This window comes from Fukomys damarensis, unplaced genomic scaffold, assembly GCF_012274545.1.
Source record: "Fukomys damarensis isolate Sample0158 unplaced genomic scaffold, DMR_v1.0_HiC HiC_scaffold_5, whole genome shotgun sequence".
Classification (NCBI taxonomy): Eukaryota; Metazoa; Chordata; class Mammalia; order Rodentia; family Bathyergidae; genus Fukomys; species Fukomys damarensis.
In genome coordinates this window covers 61,780,803-61,804,843 of record NW_022900917.1, presented here as the reverse complement: position 1 = coordinate 61,804,843, position 24,041 = coordinate 61,780,803, and the positions used below count along the sequence as shown (strand labels likewise).

General features: G+C 36.1%; 1 protein-coding gene and 1 non-coding gene across 2 annotated transcripts in view; one reads left to right on the top strand and one right to left on the bottom strand.

Moving 5' to 3' along the window:
* Positions 1-24,041, top strand: part of Spidr (scaffold protein involved in DNA repair) — a 331,648-nt gene that overhangs the window by 62,756 nt on the left and 244,851 nt on the right. Inside the window, exons 3-4 of the mRNA XM_033760739.1 lie at positions 15,486-15,739; positions 20,156-20,256. Of these exons, the coding sequence (XP_033616630.1) occupies positions 15,588-15,739; positions 20,156-20,256 (253 nt within the window). The 5' untranslated portion in view covers positions 15,486-15,587. The remainder of the gene's footprint in view (positions 1-15,485; positions 15,740-20,155; positions 20,257-24,041) is intronic.
* LOC117285063 lies at positions 7,157-7,293 on the bottom strand. The gene has a single exon (XR_004516073.1). It is a non-coding gene; the product is annotated as a small nucleolar RNA SNORA51 (small nucleolar RNA).

Below are 24,041 nucleotides of genomic sequence, written 5' to 3'. Positions count from 1 at the left end.
TGGTTTTTTGAGACAGGGTCTCACTTTGTAGTTGAGACTGACCTGGAACTCACTATGTAGCCCAGGCTGGTCTCGAACTCACAGCGATCCTCCTGCCTCAGCCTCCCAAGTGCTGGTATTACAGGTGTGCGCCACCACACCTGGCCAAGAAATCTTATTATACAGAAATCAATTGAAGATACAGAATCAATACAGAAATCCATGACATTCTTGTATACCAATCATGAACTCACTGAGAGGAAAAAAAAAACAGGAAAACAATTCCATTCATAATAGCTTGAAACAAATACTTAGGAATAAAACAAAGCAAGGAGGTGAAATACCCCTGTAATGAAAATTATAGAATATTGGAAAAAAAAATTGAAGACATTAAAAAATGGAAAGACATCCCTTGTGTTGGATCAAAAGAACTAAATATCATGAAAAGAATTATTATCAAAGGCAATCTACAGATTCAGTGCAGTCCCTATTAAAATATCAACAACATTCTGCACAGAACTAGAAAAAAACAATCCTAAAATTCTTATGGAAACAAAAGAGCCAGAGCAGCCAAAGCAGTGCTGGAAGCATAATAATATTACAAAGCAATAGTAGCAAGGATACTGGCAGAAAAACAGACACGTATACTAATGGTATACAATAGAAGACACACAAACAAAATCATGAATTTACAGCCATTTGATTTTTGCCAGCCCCTTTAACTGCTGGGAAAGCTGGATATCCACAATCAAAGTATTGAAACTAGATCCTTATCTCTCACCCTGTACTAAAATAAAATCAAAATGTTATCAGAGACCTAGATATAAAACCAGAAAGTTTGAAATTGGTAGAAAATAACATGTGGGAAACATTTGAAACCATAGGCAAGAGAAAAATTCCTGAATAGGACTTCAGTAGCACAGGAAATAATGTCAGGTAATAATAAATGGTATTACATCAAATTAGAAAGCTTCAGCAGAGCAAAGGAAACAACAGAGTGAAGAGATAATTTACAGAATGGGTGTGCTGTTTTGATAGAGGATCAATATCTAGAATATATACAGAACTAAAAAAAAACCCCTCAAAACAGCCCAGTCAAAAAACAAGCAAATGAACTGAACAGACACTTTATAAAAGAAGAAATAGAAATGGTCAATAAGTATATGAAAAAATGTTCAACATCTTTAGCTATTAGGAAAATCAAATCAAAACTTTCAAATTCCATCTCATCATAGTCAGAATGGCTATCATCAGGAAAAACAGGGCCGGGGATTTAGCTCAGTGGTTCTACTGCTTGCCTTTCAAGTGCAAGGACCCGAGTTTGATCCTTGGTACCAAAAACAAAAGCAAACAAACAAACAACAACAATGAATGCTGGAGAGAATTCAAGGTTAGGAAAAGAAACTCACCTATAATGTTGGTGAGGGTATAAACTAGTACAACCAGGAAATAGTATGCAGATTCCTCAAAAAATGGAAAATTCCATTTGATCCAGGTATACCTCTCCTGGGTATATTCCCAGAATTAAAGATTTCACGCTATATTGATACATGCATACCCATGTTTATAGTGGTGTAATTTACAATTGCTAAGCTGTAGAAATGGTCTAGAGATGCCCATCAACAGATGAATTGGTAAATAAAATGAATTGGTAAAGTAAAATGGAATATTACTCAGCCTGGAAGAATGAAACCATGTCAGGCCTGGGATTTAACTCAGTGGTGCTGCCACCTGCTTCACAAGTGCAAGGTACTGACTTGGATCCCTGGTACCAAAAAAAGAAAGAAAGAAAAGAATGAAACCATGAAATTTGCAGGAAATTTTGCTAAAATAAAATAAGATAGACTCAGAAACTTAACTATCACATGTTTTCTTTTATGTGAGAAACCTAAAAACAATAAATAAGGAAGAGATGACTAGAAACTAGAAAGTAGTCCTTTGGAGATGGATGCGGGGATATGGGAGGAAGCTGGAGGGTAATAGGATTGAAAATCATCACTATATGTTAAGTGCATGTACCAGTTTCCCAAAATGAACCTCACCATTTACCACTTTGCATTACTAACATACACTAACAAGAAAAAGAAACCTATTTAACTTTATTCAGCTGAGTTTATTCAAACTGATATGACTGGAGGACTCCTTGTCTCCTTAATATCTTTTCACAGGGCTGGTGTGTGGAGGAGCACCCCAAAGGGGCACAGCTTAAGGCTGTATAACAGCTTTTCACTGCTTTTGCTATTGTTTATTGCCTTTGTTTTCTTAAGGCACCTACTTGGCTCCATTCCTCCAAAGACTTTTACCTTCTCAGGGCTTTTCTCTCAATTTTTCATTTTTCCCCCGTCTTCAGTCATCCATTGTGTACAAACAAAGCCTTACTTTAACCAGAAATAGTTTGTGTCTTGCCTCTGCTTTATCTGTATGAATGACTAGATTTATTTATTTATGGGGGGGTAGAATGTTTAAGACAGGATCTTGTGTAGTATTAGTTTGTCCTTGAGCTCACTATATAGCCTAGGCTGGCCTTGAACTCACAGCAATCCTCCTGTCTCAGCCTCCTGAATGCTAGGATTACAGGCCTGCACCACCACATCTGGCTAGATTTACTTTTAAAGCATGAAGTCACATTTGTTTCTCTACCCAAGTGCTGAGTATAGGTCTGAGTCAGAAGACCCTCAGCCTCCACCAGACTGAGGGTATCTGCTGTCCTTGCCGAGGGCTGGCAAGAGGCATTTTGAGATTGGCTCAAGACTGTGTCTCACTGAGCATGTTTTGAAACATAGTACAACCACAGAGATTATATCACAGTTGTATTCGTATTCCACAGTTGTACAGTATTTTTCTTGGAAAAGGGGGTGTTTTTCTTTCTCTTCATCTGTGATTGCTGTTGATGTGAAAGGACCTCAGAGATGAGGGACCATAACTACCGTGTATGTCCTGGAGTTCTCCTGGGCTTGGGCACTCTGCCTTTTTCACCTTCTACTATTGCTTGATGAACTTTGACCCAGCAGGTTGCTTCCTTTGGCATTGTTATTTCTCATCACCTGCTTTCTCTTCAGGTGTGCAGTTTTTCACTGTTTCTTTTTTTCCCTCCTTTCCTTACAGTCAGTGGTTTGATGGAGAAGGAGGTGCAGTGCTACTTTTGTAAACTCACCTGGATGGAACTTGAGTTTTTGTTACCATTGCGCTGCAATTTGAGGTTAGAAACACATTTGGTTTTAGGAAGGCAAGCCAAGTGGTTTACAGAGGTGTAACTGGGTGTAGCTTGTTAAACCTGTTTACCTCAGAAAAGATTTTTTGTTTCTTGAATGTGTGAGAAAACTTACATCTTTTGTTTTCTCTCTCTCTCGCTAACTGGTTCTGATTTTCACGGATAAAGTTTCAGTCACAAAAAGCACACCATGTAAACAGTGCAGTGTCTTACCAGTAATTTAAGACTTTTTATTGTTTGGCATTGTGTTTATTTTATTGATTTTAATCCCATCAGAACATAAATTCATGTTAGCAGTTGGGAGTCTGGTGTAATCTCCACTTTTGGTTGTTTTGCTGTCCTTTTTCTACATAGCCAGTGAAGTTCTTTGCTGAATAGCTAGAGAACAGTTCTTATTAATTAAAGTCTGTGTGCTGTGATTCTACTAGACTGTAAAGACCATGTGGATGAGGACTTTGATCTCCCCTCCCGCGCACTGGACTCAGAATAGTTCCTGGTACAGAGTAGGCACCCAATTAATTTCTTAAGTGTATAAAACCCATTTTAGAATTGAGAGTGGAAATGAAGGCATTTGATAACTAATGCTAGTATGTGAGCCACCAGTTCTCTTTCATTCCTCTCAGTCATTTGCAGTGTGACTTTAAGAAAGGGTGGCTGAACCTAGGATAAACAGGGTGAATTTTACATAGTGCTGCTGGGTGATCTCATAAGATCCCACAAGGGCAGGTCTGGGCCTGGTCAATAATTGGGTGGGAAGCCTCAGAGCAGAAACCAGCACATGACAGGATGTGGTGTGGGGAACCTGCCTGGCCTTCAAGTTAGGGCACAGCCAGTGCCTGCCCACACAGCACCAGCCACACAAGGGGTCCTCATAGAACCTCCCAGCATACCTTCTTCAGTTGGCTGAGGCCAAAGACTTGATACTTTTGTTTTTGCTTGACACAGGAGTTTTCTGTCTTCTAATTGGTCATCTTGAGGAATAATTTTAATTTAGAGTCTATCCTCTCCTCTTTTTCCTCCTCTTCTTCACCTCATCATCCCCCCTCTTTTTTTAACCAGCTGGGTAAGCATTTGGTTACAAACAGAAATGATCACTTATTAGTGATATTCACTGTTGCCCCCGATGTGACCTTTCTATAAATTTTAGAGTTAAAACCTTTAATTTCTGAACATTAAAGAGCAGTGTTTCATCTGGCTAATTTATTTCCTTTGTTATTGAGGCCACTTTACCACTGAGGTTACTGCTTCATCTTGCAATTAAAGTTCTTCCTGAGTGTGTGAATAGACACAGCTTTTTCATCTAGAACAACCCTGCATGTGTAGACTTTCATACATAGATTACATAGATTTAGATTTAGATTTAGTTTATGGGAATTGTGGCATTTCAGTTTAGGGGAGATCACATAAGAATCTGTCTTGTACATTTTTTAAAGAAATGTATAATAATTAACAATGTGAAATAGGAAGAAAAGGGCTAAAGGTGTAGGGAAAGTGGGAAGGGTAGGGGAAGGGGAATAAGGGAAAAGAAAAAAATGTGAGAAAATGACAAAATGGAATTAAAGTGTTTGTAAATGGGGAGGGAAGGAGGGGGTGAAGGGAGGGTAAGGACAAGGGGAAAAAATGAGAACCAAGACCTGTCATGTAAAGGTACAAGATCCCAGTAATGTATGTAACTGTACTGTATACCTAGAATGTACCAATAAACTCAATTTTAAAAATTTAAAAAATAAATATATAGATAAGCTTACAGGAAATAATAGTAGTTTAAAGTATCAGGTGAATTGCATAGCATGTTATGGTAATTTACTTTCAAATTTGAAGTTTATGATAGTTATTTAAAATTTTTTAATTTAAAAATTTTAAATTTTAGTTTTTAAAGTAGAGGTAGCTGGGTGTGGTAATGCATACCTGTGGTAATACACTTTGGAGGCTGAGGCAGGAGGATTGCCTTAGTTCAAGGCCAGTCTCAACTACACAGCAAGACCCTGTCTAAAAAAAAAAAAGTGATAATGTTTAGAGAATTGTAGGATTTTTAAATTTTTTTTTTTCCTGGTCAGCTCATGTAAGTATATGCATGTACATACAGTATTTCACATTTTACCCCTGCTTGCCACCCAAAGTTTCATAAACTACCCCAAAATGGGTATTTAAAAAATTATTTTGCCTATGTAGAATTGAAGAATATTAAAATGAAGAATCCCCAAAGGGAATGGAAGTTGTGGAGTTGTTGTGACTCAGCATACAACCCACAGGAGGCTGAGATCAAAGTCATAGAAATGCACCTTAGCTGTCAGTGGGTTCAGGAATTAATTAGGTACTGCTGAGGGGTGGGGGTGGGGATGTGTGTCTTCTCCAGTGGCCTCTTTGCCAAGCAGCTGTATTTCCAGCCTCCAGCCAGGTGCTCTGTGTCTGTATACTGAACATGTGATCCGTATAGTGCCTTCTTTCCCCTTTCTTCACTCCTGATTGTGTTCTCTATTTCATTTAGTAAGCTCCACTATCCCAGCTGTTATGAACTTTGACCTCTCCTAGTATATCACTTCAACTCTTTCTCTGAAGTGATTTCTTTAGCACTCTTTGACTATTGAACTATTTTAGAATAATAAAGTGTGGGCTGGAAATGGATCAGCACTTATCAGTGTACTGAATTACTTTTGGTACATTAAAATGTTATATTAACTTAATTTGTGAAGGCATTTCATCAGTGGGGTTGGGAATAGTAACAAGTCAGACACAGACTGCTAGCATGGAGAAGCCTTGCTGAATGGGTTTGGATGAATTTGTCCGAATTCATCGTTATTCCAGGAATATATATTTAGAACATAGTTCCCACTGCTAATAGGTCTACTGACTTATCTTTATGTAGGAGGAGACATGTGCTATCTCTGTATAGACACACTCACACTTGTATTTAGTTACAAGGATACTTTAGATAATCGCCAGTCTTTATAAGTAAAACTACATTTTTTTATGATTATACTTTTTATTTTATCATTCATAGAAAAGAGGCTTAAGCTTTCCATTTTGACCATTTTTTCATTTTTCTGACTCACTGAAAGAAACTCCAAGTAGTTTGTTCATCTTTTGTGTGTATTATTGTGATGAATTTTAAGATAGTATTAGTAAAAATTGTTCACATTTTAATTTGTTATTTAATTTTCCTAACTTACTATTAGGTCATTTACTACACTCTAAAACTTTGCCCTTTGCTAAAATATGCCATTAGTGACCCATGTCATAGATATGTTTGTGTTTATATACATGGCTGAAGAAATATTTCTGTATTTCTTGTTCTGCTTATTCTGAAATGAGAACAAACATCCCTAGTTACTTATTTAGCTTGGAATAATGTGTCCTTTCCTACACTTTAGCTAGCTTCCTGCCCTTCTCTCACTTTTTTTTTTGTTCCTCCTCCCTTATTACTTTGTTTCCTCTTTTGGGAGCAGAATGTATGCTTTAAGTAGCTTTTACACTTTCCCATTTTTAATTTACTATATTTTAAATATTTTTAATTAACAATTTATACATATGGAACAAATTCAAATGAGAGTAGCAGCTAAGGTGAAGAATAGTCTTATTTTACCCAGAAATAATCATAGTTAAGTTTCTTGTGTAGAAACCTGTATAAAAGAGCACTTGTATGGGTCTCCCTCTTATTTTTTGCACTCAAAAGGGCTATGTATGCAGTTTTTTTTTTTTTGTATTTTTATCAATACTAATGGATCTACCCTGTCCTTTTTTAGTAGTTGCAAATTATTTTCCAATGTGACTACTATAAGGACCCATTGATTTTATTTTTGGAACTATAATGCTTTTATTACCAGAAAATTTGAAACACTGATCCTTTTGTAATTCTGTAATACCGCAAAATTTCAAAACACCCATTTAGAACAAATGTGATTCTGTTGCTGAAGAACCACTTGATTAATGGATGTTTCTAGCTTGTTTGTTTTTTCTCCCTAAACTCCATTACTCCTCCTTCATAATACAGACTGGGTGTCAGGCCTGTGCTGAGATAGATTGAGGGTAGAGTCAGTGCATTTCCTCTTTCTGTATAGAATAGTCAGTGTAATAATAAAGTCCATCATAAACACCAGGAAGACCTGGTTTTTCTTGCTTTTACAAAACTATCCTAAGATGTGCCTCTGTATATAATTGAATCAATAGGGAAAAAAAAATGGAGCTGGGGATTTGGCTCAGTGGTGCCACCGCCTGCCTTGCAAGTACAAGGTCCCGAGTTTGATCCCTGTTACCCCCCCCCAAATAGATCCTATACATGGAATTGATAGGTTCAAAGTATTTACATTTAAAGGATGGGGGGGGTTGACAGAAGATCTCACTACGTAGCCCAGGCTGGCCTTGAACTTGTGGTAATCCTCTTGCCTCAATTTCTCTTGTGCTGGAATTACAGGTGTGCACCCATTTTAAATTCTGATACACGTTGCTATTAGTCCCCTAGTATGATCAGCTGATTGGCTCTTTTCCTCCAGAGCCATTCAGATTGTTCTGTCCTGCAGTGGTGTTCCCGGGAAGACTGAGCATCTTGTGTCACCTTTCCTTTGAATGCCTCTTTGGATCATTTGCCCCTAGAGTTGCTTTCCTTTTCTTACTGATTCATGATTTTGTTAATGTTAAAGAAAATTGGGTGATTTTTAATCATAGCAATTTTTTAAAACTTTGTTTCTTCCTTTTGCTAGTTTGCTTCTCTCTTGATTGTTTCCATTTGGGGAAAGTTTTTTGTACAAATTTAAAATTTTTATGTAGTCTAGTTTGTGCACTTTGGGTTCTATGTTATACTGGAAAGGCTTTTTGTTACAGCTTAGAATAATTTTTTAAGTGCATTCATACTTTGTTTTAGCTCTTTGTAAAGTGATTTTGAGTTTTTGATTCTTTGCGAGTTTGTTTTGGTATAAATAGTGAGAAAGGAGTCTATCATTTTTCTCTCCAGATAGGTAGACATTTGTTTCCAAATAGGTTTCTTTGGTTCGTTTATATTTTCAACACTTTTTATATGTCTTATTTGTGTTTGGGTCTGTTTCTGGGTTCTCAGTTCTGTTTAATTGGATTGTGCATCCTGGTGTTGGTACCAAGCAATTTCCTTGTAGAATAATTGCCCTTCGTTTTTCTATTTTAGGATTTTCCTTGAAAAAAAAAATTATATGTAGAGAATCACCATGTAGATAGATAGGACTCCCCCCCACCCCAGATAGGAGCCTGGAAGAGAAAGGGACTGTGCATGGCTTTGTAGACCACAGCCAGGAATACCCCAGGAAGTCATTTATGGAATGTGAAGAGTATAATGATCTGATTTACAGTGAAAGGTTTTTCTGATTGTGGTATGAAGGATGGATCAAGGGATATGTAGAGAATCACCATGTAGATAGATAGGACTCCCCCCCACCCCAGATAGGAGCCTGGAAGAGAAAGGGACTGTGCATGGCTTTGTAGACCACAGCCAGGAATACCCCAGGAAGTCATTTATGGAATGTGAAGAGTATAATGATCTGATTTACAGTGAAAGGTTTTTCTGATTGTGGTATGAAGGATGGATCAAGGGACAGATAGAGTAGAAGCAGAATCAGGGTTGGAGGTATTACTGTCATGGTGCTGGGTGGTAGGCAGGATGCAGAGAATAGTTACCTCTGAGTGAGAAGAGGTAGAGCTTATTGATGAATTTATGAGCTGTCGATTTCTGACTTGAACAACTGGGTGGAATGTGAGGTTACTTACTAATATAGAGCAGAATGGGGCAAACACTTAATTTTGGGGAGTATATTAAGAATTTAAGAGCCGGGCGTGGTGGTGCATGCCTGTAATCCCAACACTCAGGAGGCTGAGGCAGGAGGATCGCTGTGAGTTCAAGACCAGCCTGGACTACATAGTGAGTTCCAGGTCAATCTCAACTACGTAGTGAGACCCTGTCTCAAAAAACAAAAAACAAAAAACACACACAAAAAAAGAATTTAATTTTGAACTTCTTGAATTATTTGTCAGTATGTAGAATTGCACCATTTGAGAGCAGATTAAAAACTAAAAAGTAGAAAATATACATATATATTTGCAATAACTTTTTATTAATTTTCTCTATGTTAATATTTCCCTTCAAATCCACTTTTATGTACCCTTCGGAACAGTCTTAAATACCTTCTGAGTTTGTCCTCCTGACCTAAGCAGAAATGATCAGAAGCTTTCTTCAGAGGATATCTAATTCTTCAACTGAGATCCTCCACAGCTTGTCCCTTACCCAACCTAGAGATTATGCTCTTTGTATTATTTATTATTGTCTCTTGCTTCCCAATATGAACTCTAATATGTCTTTGTGTCACAAATATCCATTGTCCCTTTTTGTGCTATCTTTTCTCCTTCTCTATCTTCATCTAAGAATCTTTAGTTTTTTGAGGACTTTTTTGTGTGTGTCACCTCTTTCTCTGCTTTTGCTGGTCTCTGATCAGCCAAAAATATGAGTTCCATTCTGTCCTTGTGGAGTACTTCATGTGAGTCATGCATATATTATCTTCTTTATTTTATTTCAAGCACTTAATGGTTGGTATCTTATTAAATTTTCTGTCATGCATAACACCAGTATACACATGGTGAATACATTTGTATACTGAATACATGTATTTGTTTGAGGGAGTATTTTATCTATTTGGAGACATTTAAGCAGATAGCTAGCCTGCTTGTTTTAAGAGAAAGTTATTGAAACAATACTGTATTTACTGACTAATTTAAAATACAGCTGAAAGATGAACTGAGCCTCAGTGCAGCCCAAGGAAACTCACTAACTAGCAAGATCTAATGAAGCCATCTAGAGAATTATCATTAGTGTGATTTAGCTTCTACTTTTCATATCTATATCCCTCAATTGAAAATATGGAGGAAAAGAATTTGATTGACTCAGCTTTGGTCAGTTATGTACCTTAGGTAAAGCAGAGTAGCTCCTTAGCTGCATAAATTAGGAGGCCTCTGTGGACACCTTGAGGTAGAAAAGTATCTCTCCATGGATTGCATGGTTGGTTCTGGTAAATTGTAAGCAATGATCAAGGAGAGATAGGTTGTCCTGGTAAAGAGTACTGGATGGTTTCAAACGAACTACTCCATGCTTGTATCTTAGTCCTGTCAGTTGTGTTATGTCATTACTAATTTATTTATTTTATTTTATTGTTTGGTTTTTTGAGACAGGTTCTCACTATGTATTTGAAACTGACCTGGAACTCATTATGTAGCCCAGGCTGGTCTCAAACTCACAGCAATCCTCCTGCCTCAGCCTCCCTAGTGCTGGGATTATAGACTAGTACCACCATGCCTGGCCTATGTCATTACTAATTTAGAAGATTACTCATTCTGAAATTCCTTTGGTCAGGAAAAAAATAATTCTATTAGTAATAATTGTATTATAAATATTAGCAGACTGTGATGAGCTATATAGTTATTTTTTGTTCTGTGAACACAATAGGACTCTATTAAAGATTCTATTTTTCTCTATGATTTATATAAGTAGACTTTGAATATGAAGAAAATAATCTATGAAAACTTTAAGAGCATCCAGTTGGTTAGCTTTTTTGAAAGTAGTGGGAAAAATATGTTTAAGAATTCAGAGGATCATCAAGAAGATCATACATCCTGACCAAGTCAGATTTATTCCAGGGATGCAAGGATGATACAACATACGTAAGTCAATAAATGTAACACACTATATTAACAAAGTCAAGGACAAAAATCATATAATTCTCTCGATAGATGCAGAAAAAGCATTTTGACAAAATTCAACACCCATTCATGATAAAAACCCTGCAAAAAATTGGAATAGATGGTCTGTATCTCAATTTAATAAAGGCTATCTATGAAAAACCAACAGCCAACATCATATTAAATGGCCAAAAACTGAAAACCTTCATGTTAAAATCCGGAACAAGACAAGGATGCCCACTATCACCACTCCTTTTCGATATAGTTCTGGAAACATTAGCCACAGCAATTAGACAAGAGAAAGAAATTAAAGCAATAAAGATAGGAAAGGAAGAAGTTAAACTATCATTATTTGCTGATGATATGATACTCTACATTGAAGACCTAAAAAACTCCACCAAAAGACTTCTTGACTTAATTGACAATTTTAGCAGAGTAGCAGGATACAGGGTCAACACCCAAAAATCAGTAGCCTTCTTGTATACAAATAACAGACTCACTGAGCGAGAAATTAGGGAAACAATTCCTTTCACAATACCACCCCCCAAAAAAGAAGTATCTGGGAATCAATCTAACAAAAGAATCAAAAGACCTCTACACTGAAAACTACAGCACTCTGAAAAAAGAGATCAAAGAGGATATAAGAAAATGGAAAGATATCCCCTGCTCCTGGGTAGGAAGAATCAACATAGTGAAAATGGCCATACTACCAAAACTATGCAGATTCAGTGCAATGCCAATTGAAATTCCAACACTATACTTCACAGAACTCGAAAGAAGAATCCAAAAATTCATTTGGAACCATAAGAGACCTAGAATAGCAAAAGTCACCCTAGGCAACAGACACATGGCAGCGGGTATAACAATTCCCAATCTGAAGCTATACTATAAAGCCACTGTGATAAAAACAGCATGGTACTGGCAATGAAACAGACCTGAGGATCAGTGGGACAGACTGGAAGACACAAAAACAACTCCAGATGTACTCAGCTATGTCATCTTTGACAAAGGAGCTGACCATCCCCACTGGAGGAAAGATAGCCTCTTTAATCAATGGTGTTGGAAAAACTGGATCTCAACCTGCCAAAGATTAAAACTAGACCCTTATCTTTCACCATGCACTAAACTAAAATCAAAGTGGGTTAAAGATCTAAATATTAAAAAAGAAACACTAAACTTGCTGGAAGATAAGTTAGAACTCTTGAAGACATTGGCATAGGAAAAGACTTTATGAACAAATCCTCAGTAGCGCAGGAACTAGCAGAAAGAATCAACAACTGGGATCTCATCTTATTAAAAAGCTTCTGCACTGCAAAAGAAACCATCAGCAGAACCAAGAGACAGCCTACAGTGTGGGAAAAATTTTTACCAGCTGTTCCTCAGACAAAGGACTATTATCTAGAATACATAAAGAACTCAAAACAATTAGCCCCCCCAAATATAAAGACCCAATTCAAAAATGGGCATCTGAAATAAATGGACATTTCTCAGACAAAGAAGTAAAAGCAGCAAGTAAATATATGAAAAAATGTTCCACATCAGTGGTCATTCGAGAGATGCAGATGAAAACAACACTGAGATTCCACCTCACCCCACAAAGAATGGCTGCTATCAAGAAATCAACCAATAACAAATGTTGGCGGGGTTGTGGAGAGAAAGGAACCCTTCTTCATTGTTGGTGGGAGTGCAGACTGGTGCAACCACTATGGAAATCAATATAGAGATACCTCAGAGAGCTGGGACTAGAGGTTCCATTTGACCCAGCCATCCCTTTGCTGGGTATCTTTCCAAAAGAATTAAAAGAATCATACCACAGTGATACATGCACACCAATGTTTATAGCGGCACAGTTTGTAATAGCTTAAACTTGGATACAGCCCATTTGCCCATCTGTTGGAAACTGTATAAGGAAGCTGTTTTTCTATAAAATGGAATACTACTCAGCCATAAAGAATGAGAAATTAGAGTCATTCATAGGAAAATAGATACATATTGAGGATATACTCTTAAGTGAAATAAATAAGTCACACGTGTGAATACCAAATAGTTACTCTGGTGTGAAAAACTATAATAGTACACAAGATCCTAATGGGATAATTAGTAGTGTAAATAGGAAGAAAAGGGCTAAAGGTGTAGGGAAAGTGGGAAGGGTAGGGGAAAGGGAATAAGAGAAAAAAATGAGAAAACAAGAAAATGGAAATAAAGTGTTTGTAAATTGGGAGGGGAGGAGGGGATGAAGGGAGGACAGGGACAAGGGGAAGAAATGAGAACCAAGACCTGTCATGTGAAGGTACAGGATCTCAGTAATGAATTGTAACTGTATTATATACCTAGATTGTACCAATAAACTTAATAAAAAGAAAAAAAATGACTATGAGACATATACATGTTTTGCCTGGCTGATTTAGATAGTGTTTGTTTTTTGTGTGTGTGGTAGTGAGGTCCCGAAGATCAAACTGGGGTCCTTCTGCTTGTGAGGCAGGCAGTGGAACCACTGAGCTAAATCTCTGGCCAGACAGTATCTTTTTGATTATCTGCTAAAGACGTTATTTATTGTGTTCCTCAGTGACCTTTATGTGGAAGTTTTCTTTGAAATAAAAAAATACAGAAAAACGAATATAAAGCTTAAAAATATAGAATGTAAAGCTAAAATGTATGTTTAAACTACCGTGGGACTAAAAAGAATGACTAATATTTACAAAGTACTTACTCTGTTATATATTACACCTCCGATTTGAAAATGATGAAACAAAGGCATGGAGAAGCTAAATCACTTGCCTGATGTTGCCAGATAGTAATGGGTAAGGCCAAGGCTGGGACAGTGTCAGGATCAAAGGCCAATTTTATTGGGGAAGACAGTCTAGGCTACTTACTGTCTCAAGTGATTTTTCTTCACCATTCTTACTTCTATTGTGTGCACATTTTGGAAAGGAATTGTGTGTAAGTTTCTTTGTAGTTTTAGTTGGTGTCTCATCCCCAGTTTTTAAATTGACTGTAGTATACAAGAGCAAGAATGAGCTTGAAGATTTCTTTGTATTAATTATATGAGCTAAGATAGTATGTGAGAATTTCCCATTCAGTATATTTTTTATGTAACATCTGGGAAGTAGCTAATAGCTTCTTCTCATTGGTGACAGTCTAAACTATATGTGCCTAAAATTGATTGTCATATATTTTCGTTCACCTCCCATTTATTTATTTTTTTAAAAAGGTCTTAACTGAAGGAAAGGAATAAATGGAAACAAAGTTTTTGTAAATAGAGAGGGGTGGAGAGGTTGATGAGAGGGCAGGGGAATGGGGAAAAAAATAAGAACCAAGATATGTCATGTAAAGGTACTAGCTCCCAATGATGAATGTAATTGTATTGTATACCTAAAATGTACTAATAAACTTAAAACAAAGGACTTAACTATGTAATCCTTAGAAAAGGCCAAATGTGGTAAGCTTTTACATAGATGATCAATTGATGAAAACTCTAATGTTGCCCTCAACAGCAGTGTGCACAGACACCCAGGTACCCACATAGTAGTCCTTGTATCCTCTTCATTGTCATCACCCAAGTGCTTGCTCTGTGAACAGAAATACAGCCAGTAGTAACCCATCCAACTAGATGAAGCTTCCTCTGAGGGAGTTCATACTTGTATTATTAATTGATTGGGACCAGAATACCTGTTCAAGTAAAGGTGTGTTTACTTTTAGTAAATTTACAATTTTGTGTAAGTACTAAAGTATATGAGGCTGCTAATGTATTAGAAAATTAGAATATCAGAGGATAAATTATTGCTGACTAGTGTACAACATGGGACTCACCTGTAAAATCCAGCGATAGGAAGATAAAATCCTTTCATGCATAATTTAGTAGCATGACTAGGCAAAGACAGAAAACATCAGAAAGTAGTTTTTTGATTCTTCTCTGCAGGATTGGCCATGTGGATGTGATTCCCATCTCATGATGTAGTTGAAGTTTAGAAATTTGAGTAGGAGAAAGAAAACATTTTAGGAACTATTAGGAGATAGCGAGTCATATTCTTAAATAGTTCTTGTTCATATTAGCAGTTTTTAACTAGACTCCGAAAACTGTTATATTGGAATTCTGCTTGAAAATTCAAAAATTTTCAACTTTACTCTTAGAGATGCCTTTGGTAAACTTAAGTGGTTTACAGTAGAAGAGGCAGTTTTAAAATATTTGGTTTATAACAAATACTGATTATCATTTATGTCCACATTATGTTTTAAAATCCAAAAATACTTTTTCCTAATTAAGAGTCAGATGATTACTATTAGCCTTTTAGATAGTGTTATTAGTTTGGTTTTAGAGATTACTTATACCTGTGACAACTGTCTTAATTTCCCAAAGGAAGGTAGAAATATATTTATACTGATTTCATTGAGCTCGGTAAGATAATATCTGACTTACAATTGGTTAAACCTCTCGTCTTTGTTCTTGGTTACTGTTGGATTTTGTGTCAAAACAAATCCAAGCTACATGTACTGTAATTAAGAAGCTATTTTAAGAAGTTTAATCATAATGAAATAGATTAGTAGGCCTGCATACATATGGGCTTGAAGAAAAAAAATTTAATTGTATTTCTCTTAATTTTTCCAGAAAATTTCTACAGAAATTTTGGAGTATTCATCCCATAGTGAGAAAGAAGACGACTCAGAGGATGTCCTATTCATTGATTCAGAATCCCCTCCCAAGTACCACATGGAATTTGAACTGGATACAAGGCAGATGATGGACAGACTGGTCAACCCACAGGTGAACTCAACAGAGCCCATTTTGTGTACACCCCAGAAACAGACAGCCAAGCTTCCTAGGACTCCAGAAGATTCAGCAAAGAAGAAGAAACTTTTAAGGTTAAATTATATGTTTTAAAGTACTTTTTTCTGTCTTCTTAAGAAACCCAAATATCTGAAATGTTTATTTAAAAACACTTGTTTACTTGGGAAAGAAAATTGAAAGAATTACAATTCTCTAATGTTGATAAGCAATTATTGAAGTGTTAAGTCCTGGAGCTGATTCTTGAAATTGTTTAGTTGAGTTTGGTGTTCATGGATTTTGTGAATATGACTGCTTTTGCTTGACAGAGATTTGTTGTGTGACTTATCAAATCTTACTGTAGAAGAGTATTCAGGTTCTGTGTTAGACAATAGACAAGTGGATCACTGTTCTCTTCTTTAGTAATTTATAATCTAAAGAGAGAAATAGAAATAAATATCAATCATATCACGTTACTTTTATGAGTATGGTGAGAGTGATTAGCGAGGGCAATACTTGCAAATGCAAGAGTGAGAGCCAGGTTTCAGAGGGACAAGAAACAGCTGATGTGGCTGTGGAGAACCACAGTGGAGGAATATTCCTGTCTTTACAGTAGCAGGCAGGCCAAGCAGGATGCGTTGAAGAGCTTGAAAGGACCTGTCCCTACCCTATATCATACAAAGTGTCTTTTGTTTGTTGAGTAAGAGCAAAACAAGCAAACAAACACACAAAAAACATAAAAAAACTAATGAAAGTGAGAAAGAACTATGTGACAAGCCTTTATGTTGAAAAAAGCCCATGGCTGAAGGAATCTGTGAAGAGAGAAATAGGAGTGGGTGCCATGACTCCTGTGCTAGGATTGAGGGTTACCTGCTAGTGGCCTGAGAGGGATGCAGCCTCAGAGAAGTTGCAGAGATTAGGAGAGATAGTATCTGAGACAATGAGGCAGGCCAGTAGAGGCACAGGGTACGGTAATGGTCTGTCAGCTCCTGGAGCGGAAGTGGGGGAGGCAGATCAGGAAGGGACAGGCCTGTCCTTAGGATAACAATTTATAGGGATGTGATAGAGTCTAGTGAGATGAGAGTAACAGGTGAGAAAGTTCATGTCTACTCTCCATATCTTGTTCTCATAAAATAAGACACAAGGCTGTATGTAATATGTGTTGTAGAAAAACCCAGTCCTGGTATATGAGAACTGGTCTCAGTATACCATAAGATCAGAGAAATAGACAGATCCCAAATTTCATAAAGTATAATTTATTGGGTACTTATTGAAAGAAGAGTGGTCTTGAGTAGCAGTATAATCTGTGGATCCCATAATTTAGGTTAGAGCAAGGAGGGGTTATAAAGTGATCAGATCAAAAGTGACTTATCCAAGCCAGACTGTACTTGATTTATCTTAAGCAAATATCAAAGATGTTGTCACATCCATTCCTGGTGCTGAGGTCTCCCAGGGTCCCCCTTTCTCCCTTTTCCCCATCCTCATCCTCTTTCCTAATAGTTTCTCTTCTACTTTTAGGTCTAATTTATTTAGTTAGTTTTCACATATGAGGTAGAACATCTGATACTTGTCTTTCTGTGTCTGACTTATAGAAATAGGTTGTTGCCGGGCATGGTGGTGGCGCACCCCTGAAATCCTAGCACTCGGGAGGCTGAGGCAGGAGGATCGCTGTGAGTTTGAGACCAGTCTGGGCTACATAGTGAGTTCCAGGTCAGTCTCCACTACATAGTGAGACCCTGTCTCAAAAATCCAAAAAAAAAAAGAAAAGAAATAGGGTTGTTCATTAGAGCATATGGTGTTTCCATTTCTAAATTGAGGTACATTGACCAGAATTCCATGCAGGAATTCTGTGGGCCTATTTGGAGCAGAAGGAAAGCAGGTGACCTGTGAGGCACCCTCACCATCCTTAGTTCCTATCTCAGCTAGATTCACAGATTTTTATGTGAAGACTCAGACCCTCCCATGTGTCCACAAGTTCTTTGTGTATGTTCACTTTTACTTTTACATTTCATGCTATAGTTCCTACAGTTGTTTTTATGGGGGTCTAGTTTGGACTTTAACCAGTTACTTTTAAATTCTACTTTGTCTTCCCTTTTCCTGTGTAAAGTCATAGTACTGAGAACCAGGATTGGCAATGAATTATCTAGTCTGTAAGAATGCATTGTTTTGCCTTTTTCTTTTATTTATATTACAAATATAATTTAAAATATTATACTTCGAGAAATAGTAGGTGTATGATAAACACTGAGAACATGAACTGTGGAGCCAGGCCATTTGATCATGCAACTGGCTATGCCACTCATTAGGTAGCTAATATTGGGCTATGTCTGATGTCTCAGTGGAGGTTCCTTTGAACATTATTATGGGAGATTTTTTTAGAGTTTTGTGTTCTTTATGCTGTTCATACACAAACACATTCAGAAATAATTACATATAGGAAAACAGTAGGTTGTGTTAATAAGATATATAACATGTATTATGTATAATGATAAGTATGATAATTTTAATCATAGTATAAAAAGTATAAAGTTTATCTAAAAGCCATAACAAGGATGGTAACACTAATGATGGACATTTCTTGAAGGTTTAATAAATGAAGGCACTATACAAAGTCCTGTTGGGTTTTAACAACTGATTCTTCATCTAAGCTAGTTTTATAGTAGTGGAGATGTCCTTTTACCTCTTGTCTCTGATTTTATCATTTATGATATAAATATTGATATTTGTCTTTCTACCTAGAGAGGCTATTATTTGAATAAAATGATATAATGCAGTGAAATGATTAATGAACTAATAAATAATCTATGAAATAATACATTGAAAATATGTATCATGATGATTAACAACTGATTGTTTTCTCTTGAGATTATAGTTATGATAGGAGCTGCTGACTTCTCCCTGTCTCTCTCTCTGTCTATATATGTGTGTGTTTGTGTATGTGTGTGTGTATACTTATATAATTTTATAACAATGAATATATATATTCATCAATGAGTATGCATATTCATTGATAAGGGCTCTTATGAAGTACCTATATGTGAATTGTTACAAAATTTCTTCCTACTCTCCATAGAAGTTGCTTTTTTGTATAATATTGCAATCCTGCCTCCTGCCTTGCAAGCACAAGGACCAGTTTGATCCCTGGTACCCCCCGCAAAAAAATATATGTATGTATGTGTGTGTGTGTGTGTGTGTGTGTGTGTGTGTGTGTGTGTGTGTGTGTGTATGTATATATATATATATATGTAATATTGTAATCCTTACTATGTGTTTGTGCTTGATACTCAACTTCTGGAGTTCAAATAATAGCCTATTTTTAAATACTCTTACTTGAGTGTTCTATCAACAGTTTGGAAAGGTTTTTTTATTAGTGCATATATATATATATATTTTTGTTTGTTTGTTTGTTTTGTTTTGCTTTGTTTTTTGTTTTTTGTTTTTTTTTGTATCGGGAATTGAACTTGGGTCCTTGCACTTGCAAGGCAGGCCACTGAACTGCTGAGCTAAATCCCCAGCCCTATTAGTATATATTTTTGATGAATAATGATTATATTTATCATGGGGAGTTGATACATATACATAACACTTCTTACTTCTGTTCTTCATTCCCTCCTCCTCCCATCCTTCCTTACTACTTCCAACTCTTGATCTCCTTCCCATTTAAAAAAGCTCTATTTCCATTTTGTTTTCTTTAATTCCTTTTTTTCCTTCCCTTCCTGTCTCATTTAATCTGTCATTCCCTTTCCCAGTTGATAAAGATCTCCCTACTTCCTATTTTCTTTTATTTTGTTCTTTATTTATATTTTGGATTTCTCATTAAGAGAAACCATGTGATATTTAAGCTTTTGTGTCTGATTTATTTCACTTAATATTATGGCCTCAAAATGCATTCATTTACCTACAAATGCAAATTTATCCTTCTTTATGGTAGAGTGGTGCTCTGTTGTGTATAAATACCACATTTTCTTTATCTGTTCATATGTTGATAAGCAGATAGGCCATTTCCAAGATTTTGCTATTATGTATTTTGCTGATATAGGGAAAAGTTATTCCTGACTGGAACTCTGAACCCATTTCACATTTATCAGTTTGCCTTCATCTGCTGAATCCATTGTGAGTTTCCTCTATAACATGATACAATGCTATCTTTTTGTCCCTACTAATTAACAAAGTGTTAAGTGCCAGCATATAGCAGGTAACAGTAAGCTATGCATGTTTATGGAATGAATAAAAGAACTAAGAACAGAAACTAAACTAATTCTTAATTGTCATATTTTTAAGAAAAAGATACTGTATTCTTAGAAGGTAATAGCACCTCATATTTCTAAGAATCAGGAAATGGGGCTTCTGAGAAAACTAGAAACAAACCTAGGAGAGTATGGCCTCTAGGAAGATATTGTAATATGAAAAACACATTAAAATTTTGCATGTTTTATCTCTGTGGTTGGGGAGTGTAAAATATAAATTCTAGCTATTCTGAAGCTTTTCTTCTAACTAAACAATATATTAAACAGGGGTGGACTGGCAGAAAGATTAAATGGACTGCAAAATCGAGAGAGATCTGCCATTTCTTTGTGGAGACATCAGTGTGTTTTGTATCAAAAGACTCTTTCAGGTAAGGCTTATATAGGCATCTGAGTAGTTTGAAAACATTTCAGTTAAAAATTTTTATATTACAATATTTGAAGCATATCACTATTGCTTTCATGACTTTAAAAAACTTTCTCCTACATTTTGTGACATACTAAAATGGTATAAAATTGTTTATAATTTGTTTTTTAATTTTAAAATTTTTATTAGTACATGTTTTGTAGTACATAATGATTGCATTCATTGTGGATGAATTTGTACATGTACATAACACATTTTGCCAGTAACAGGTTTATTTGTCTTATAAGTCCTTAGAAATTTAATTACCATACATAGAGGTTAACAAGTAGACCAATAGGCCAAAAAACATAAAGCACACAAGACAATTATACTAAATCAAGGCACACTTTTAGATACATTATCCATGCTGGATTACAATAACTTTATCTGTCTCTCTCTCTCTTCCTATTAACTGTTTTTATTTTATTATCTTTTTATTTTGCAGTTTATTTATATATTGAGTTTCTTATAAAAGAAACCATGTGATATTTAGGCTTGTGTGCCTGATTGATTTCACTTAACATTATGTTCTCAAAGTGCATTCATTTTCTTACAAATGACCTGGTCTATCCTTAATGGCAGAGTAATACTCTATTGTATATAAATACCACCTTCCCTCCCCTCCCCTCCCCTTCTTCCAGGGATTAAACTCCGTACCTTGTGCTTGCAAGGCAGACACAATGCCGCTGAGCTAAATCCCCAGCTCTATGCCACATTTTCTTTTTTCATTCATCTCTTGGTGGACACATAGGCTGCTTCCAAGATTTAGCTATTATGAATTGTGTTACTATAAACATGGGAATGCATACATCATTATAGTATGACATCTTTTGGGAAGACACCTCAAGAGGGAACAGCTGGCTCCAGTTGAATTTCTGTCTTTAGTTTTTGAGGCATTGCCATAGTGGTTGTATGAGTTCACACTCCCACCAATGGAGAAGAGTTACTTTTCCCCATATCTTGCCAGCATTTGTTTTTGGTTGATTTCTTGATAATAACCATTCTTTCTGGAGTGAGATGGAATCTTGGTGTTTTAATTTCTCATGGCAAGCAATGTTGAACAGTTTTTCATGTATTTATTAGCTGTTTGAATTTCATCTGAGAAGTGTCTATGCATTTCAGATGCCCATTTCTGCATTGAGTCTTTAAATTTGGGGGGGGTCTAATTTTTTTTTCTTTTTATTGAGTTTATTGGTACAATCTAGGTATACAATACAGTTACATCCATCATTGGGATTCTGTACCTTTACGTAATAGGTCTTGATTCTCATTTTTTCCCCTTGTCCCTGCCCTCCCTTCACCTCCTCCCCTCCCCATTTACAAACACTTCGTTTCCATTTTTTCAGTTTCTCATATTTTTTTTCCTCTCCCTTATTACCTTTCCCCCACCCTCCCACTTTCCCTACACATTTAGCCCTTTACTTCCTATTTCACATTATTAATTATCTCATCAGGGTCCTGTGTACTATTATAGTTTTTCACACCAAAGAAACTATTCGGTATTTCAATTAAAGAAATCTCTGTATGAACATTAAAAATAGGGAATCCTAAAATAAAACTAAAAAGGAAAGTAAAAGAGAAAAGGCAATGATGTTACATTAAAATAATCCTTAATTCTGGAGATGAGAATGGTCCCTGAACATATTTAAATTGCTTCTCGCTCTTATAGTCTTATCTTATTCTTTTTTTCATTATTTAGAGAATACTTTATTAGTTTCTGTAATCAAACCCACGTAGATATGACCGTACATATTTAGTATGATGTGTTACCCCTGTACACATGGAAAAAAATAAAAAATAAAAATAAAAAAAATTAACATTTCTAGACCAATATGGTTGTCCATTTCTGTACAATGCCAACTCAACACAGTAAATTGGGATGACTTTTTCCAAAGTTGGCAGCACCGTTAAAGTTTCCCAAAATTCAATTTATATACACACACACACACACACACACACACACATATATATATACATACATATATATTTATATAAAAAGACTAATAATAGTATGTTATGCATTGATAGCAGCAACAGCTTTTCCAGGTTCTGCAGTCATCTGAACAAAATTATAGACATTCAGCACATTCCATTAAAAAAAAAAAAAAAAAAAAAGAATAATATCCAGAAAACAGCAAAGTTCTGTTGCTGTTGTGGTACCTGGCACCATTTTTTCTATTAGCCTCTTAATCATCATCTGGAAAGAGAACATTCTAGAGTAATATCATTAAATGTAGCTCTGATAAAGCACGGTCCCTACTATGTATCATAAAGCAGGTACTAGATATTTTACATTCATAGAGGTATGATACAGTACTGTCCTACATCAATAATACTAGATTCAGTTTTGGTTTGAAATTTACTTTGTCTGCAAATAAGATTGCTACCCCTGTTTTTTTCTGGGCTCCTGTCACATGGAGAATTGTTTTCTATCTTTTCACTTTCAGTCTATGGGCTTCTTTTTGCACTAGGTGTGTTTCTTGTATACAACATATTATTGGATTTTGCTTCTTATTCCATTTTGCCAGTCTATTTCTCTTGATTGGTGAGTTGAGGCCATTGACATTGCTGGTTATAACTGATATGTACTGACTTATTATTGACATGTTATTGGCCTTTTGTTGACTCTTTTTACTTTTTCACCTTCTCCTTTTAATTTCTTGCCTTGCCTATTTGATTTGCTCTGTTGGGCCTCATGGTGTTGTTGCCTTCATTGTCTTTTTCTAGGATCTTGTTTAGAATTGCTTGTAGTGCTGGTTTGGTATTCATGTAGTTTCTCAGGTGTTCTTTGTCGTGGAAGTGTCTTATTTCCCCATCCATTTTGAAAGAGAGTTTTGCTGGATACATCAGTCTAGGTTGGAGGTTGTTCTCTTTTAGTACTTGAAATATCTCATTCCAGGCTCTCCTTGCCCCAAGGGTTTGTGTTGAAAAGTCTGCTGTGATTCTGATGGGCTTTCCTTTGTATGTGATTTGTTTCTTTTCTCTTACTGCTTGTAGTATTTTGTTCTTCTGTTGGGTTTCTGGGATCTTGATTATTATATGTCTAGGTGTAGATTTTTTTTTATTGTAGCTAGTTGGGGTCCTGTATGCCTCAGTTATCTGACTGTCAAATTCTTCCCCTCTGTTTGGGAAGTTTTCTGTCATTAATTCTGCAAACAGCTTTTTTAAGTCATTTGTATTTTCTCCTGCTACTTCATGTATTCCTATCAGTCTTATGTTATTCTTCTTTGCATCATCTAGGAGTTGTTGGATCGATTTCTCATGATCTCTTACTGTTTTTAAGAGACCTCTCTTTTCATGGTCACTGACTGCAATCTTATCTTCTATATCTGAGAGCCTATCTTCGCATTCTTTTATTCTGTTGCGTACACTTTCAATAGAGTGTTTAATCTCCTGGATATCTGTTTGAATCTGTTTTATGGATTCCATTTCTTTCCTATGTTGGGCGTTTATTTTTTCCATTTCTTTCTTATGCTGGGCCTTCATGGCTTCTATCATGGTCCTGAGCTCATCTATTTTTTTGTCAGTTTCTGCTCTAGAGTCTCGAATCACGACTTCCATTTTGCTCACTATCTCTATGGTTATCTGGGAAATTATTTCTGTTTTGAATTTTTCTAGATACTGATTGATCTTTTTTGTTACTTCCTGTGCTTTGAGTTCAGGGTGTCCTGGTGGTTCACTATCGGTCTTTTCATCCTCATTTGCCCTACTGTTTGCCATTGGTGAACTGGAAGTCTGTCCTTGTGTCTT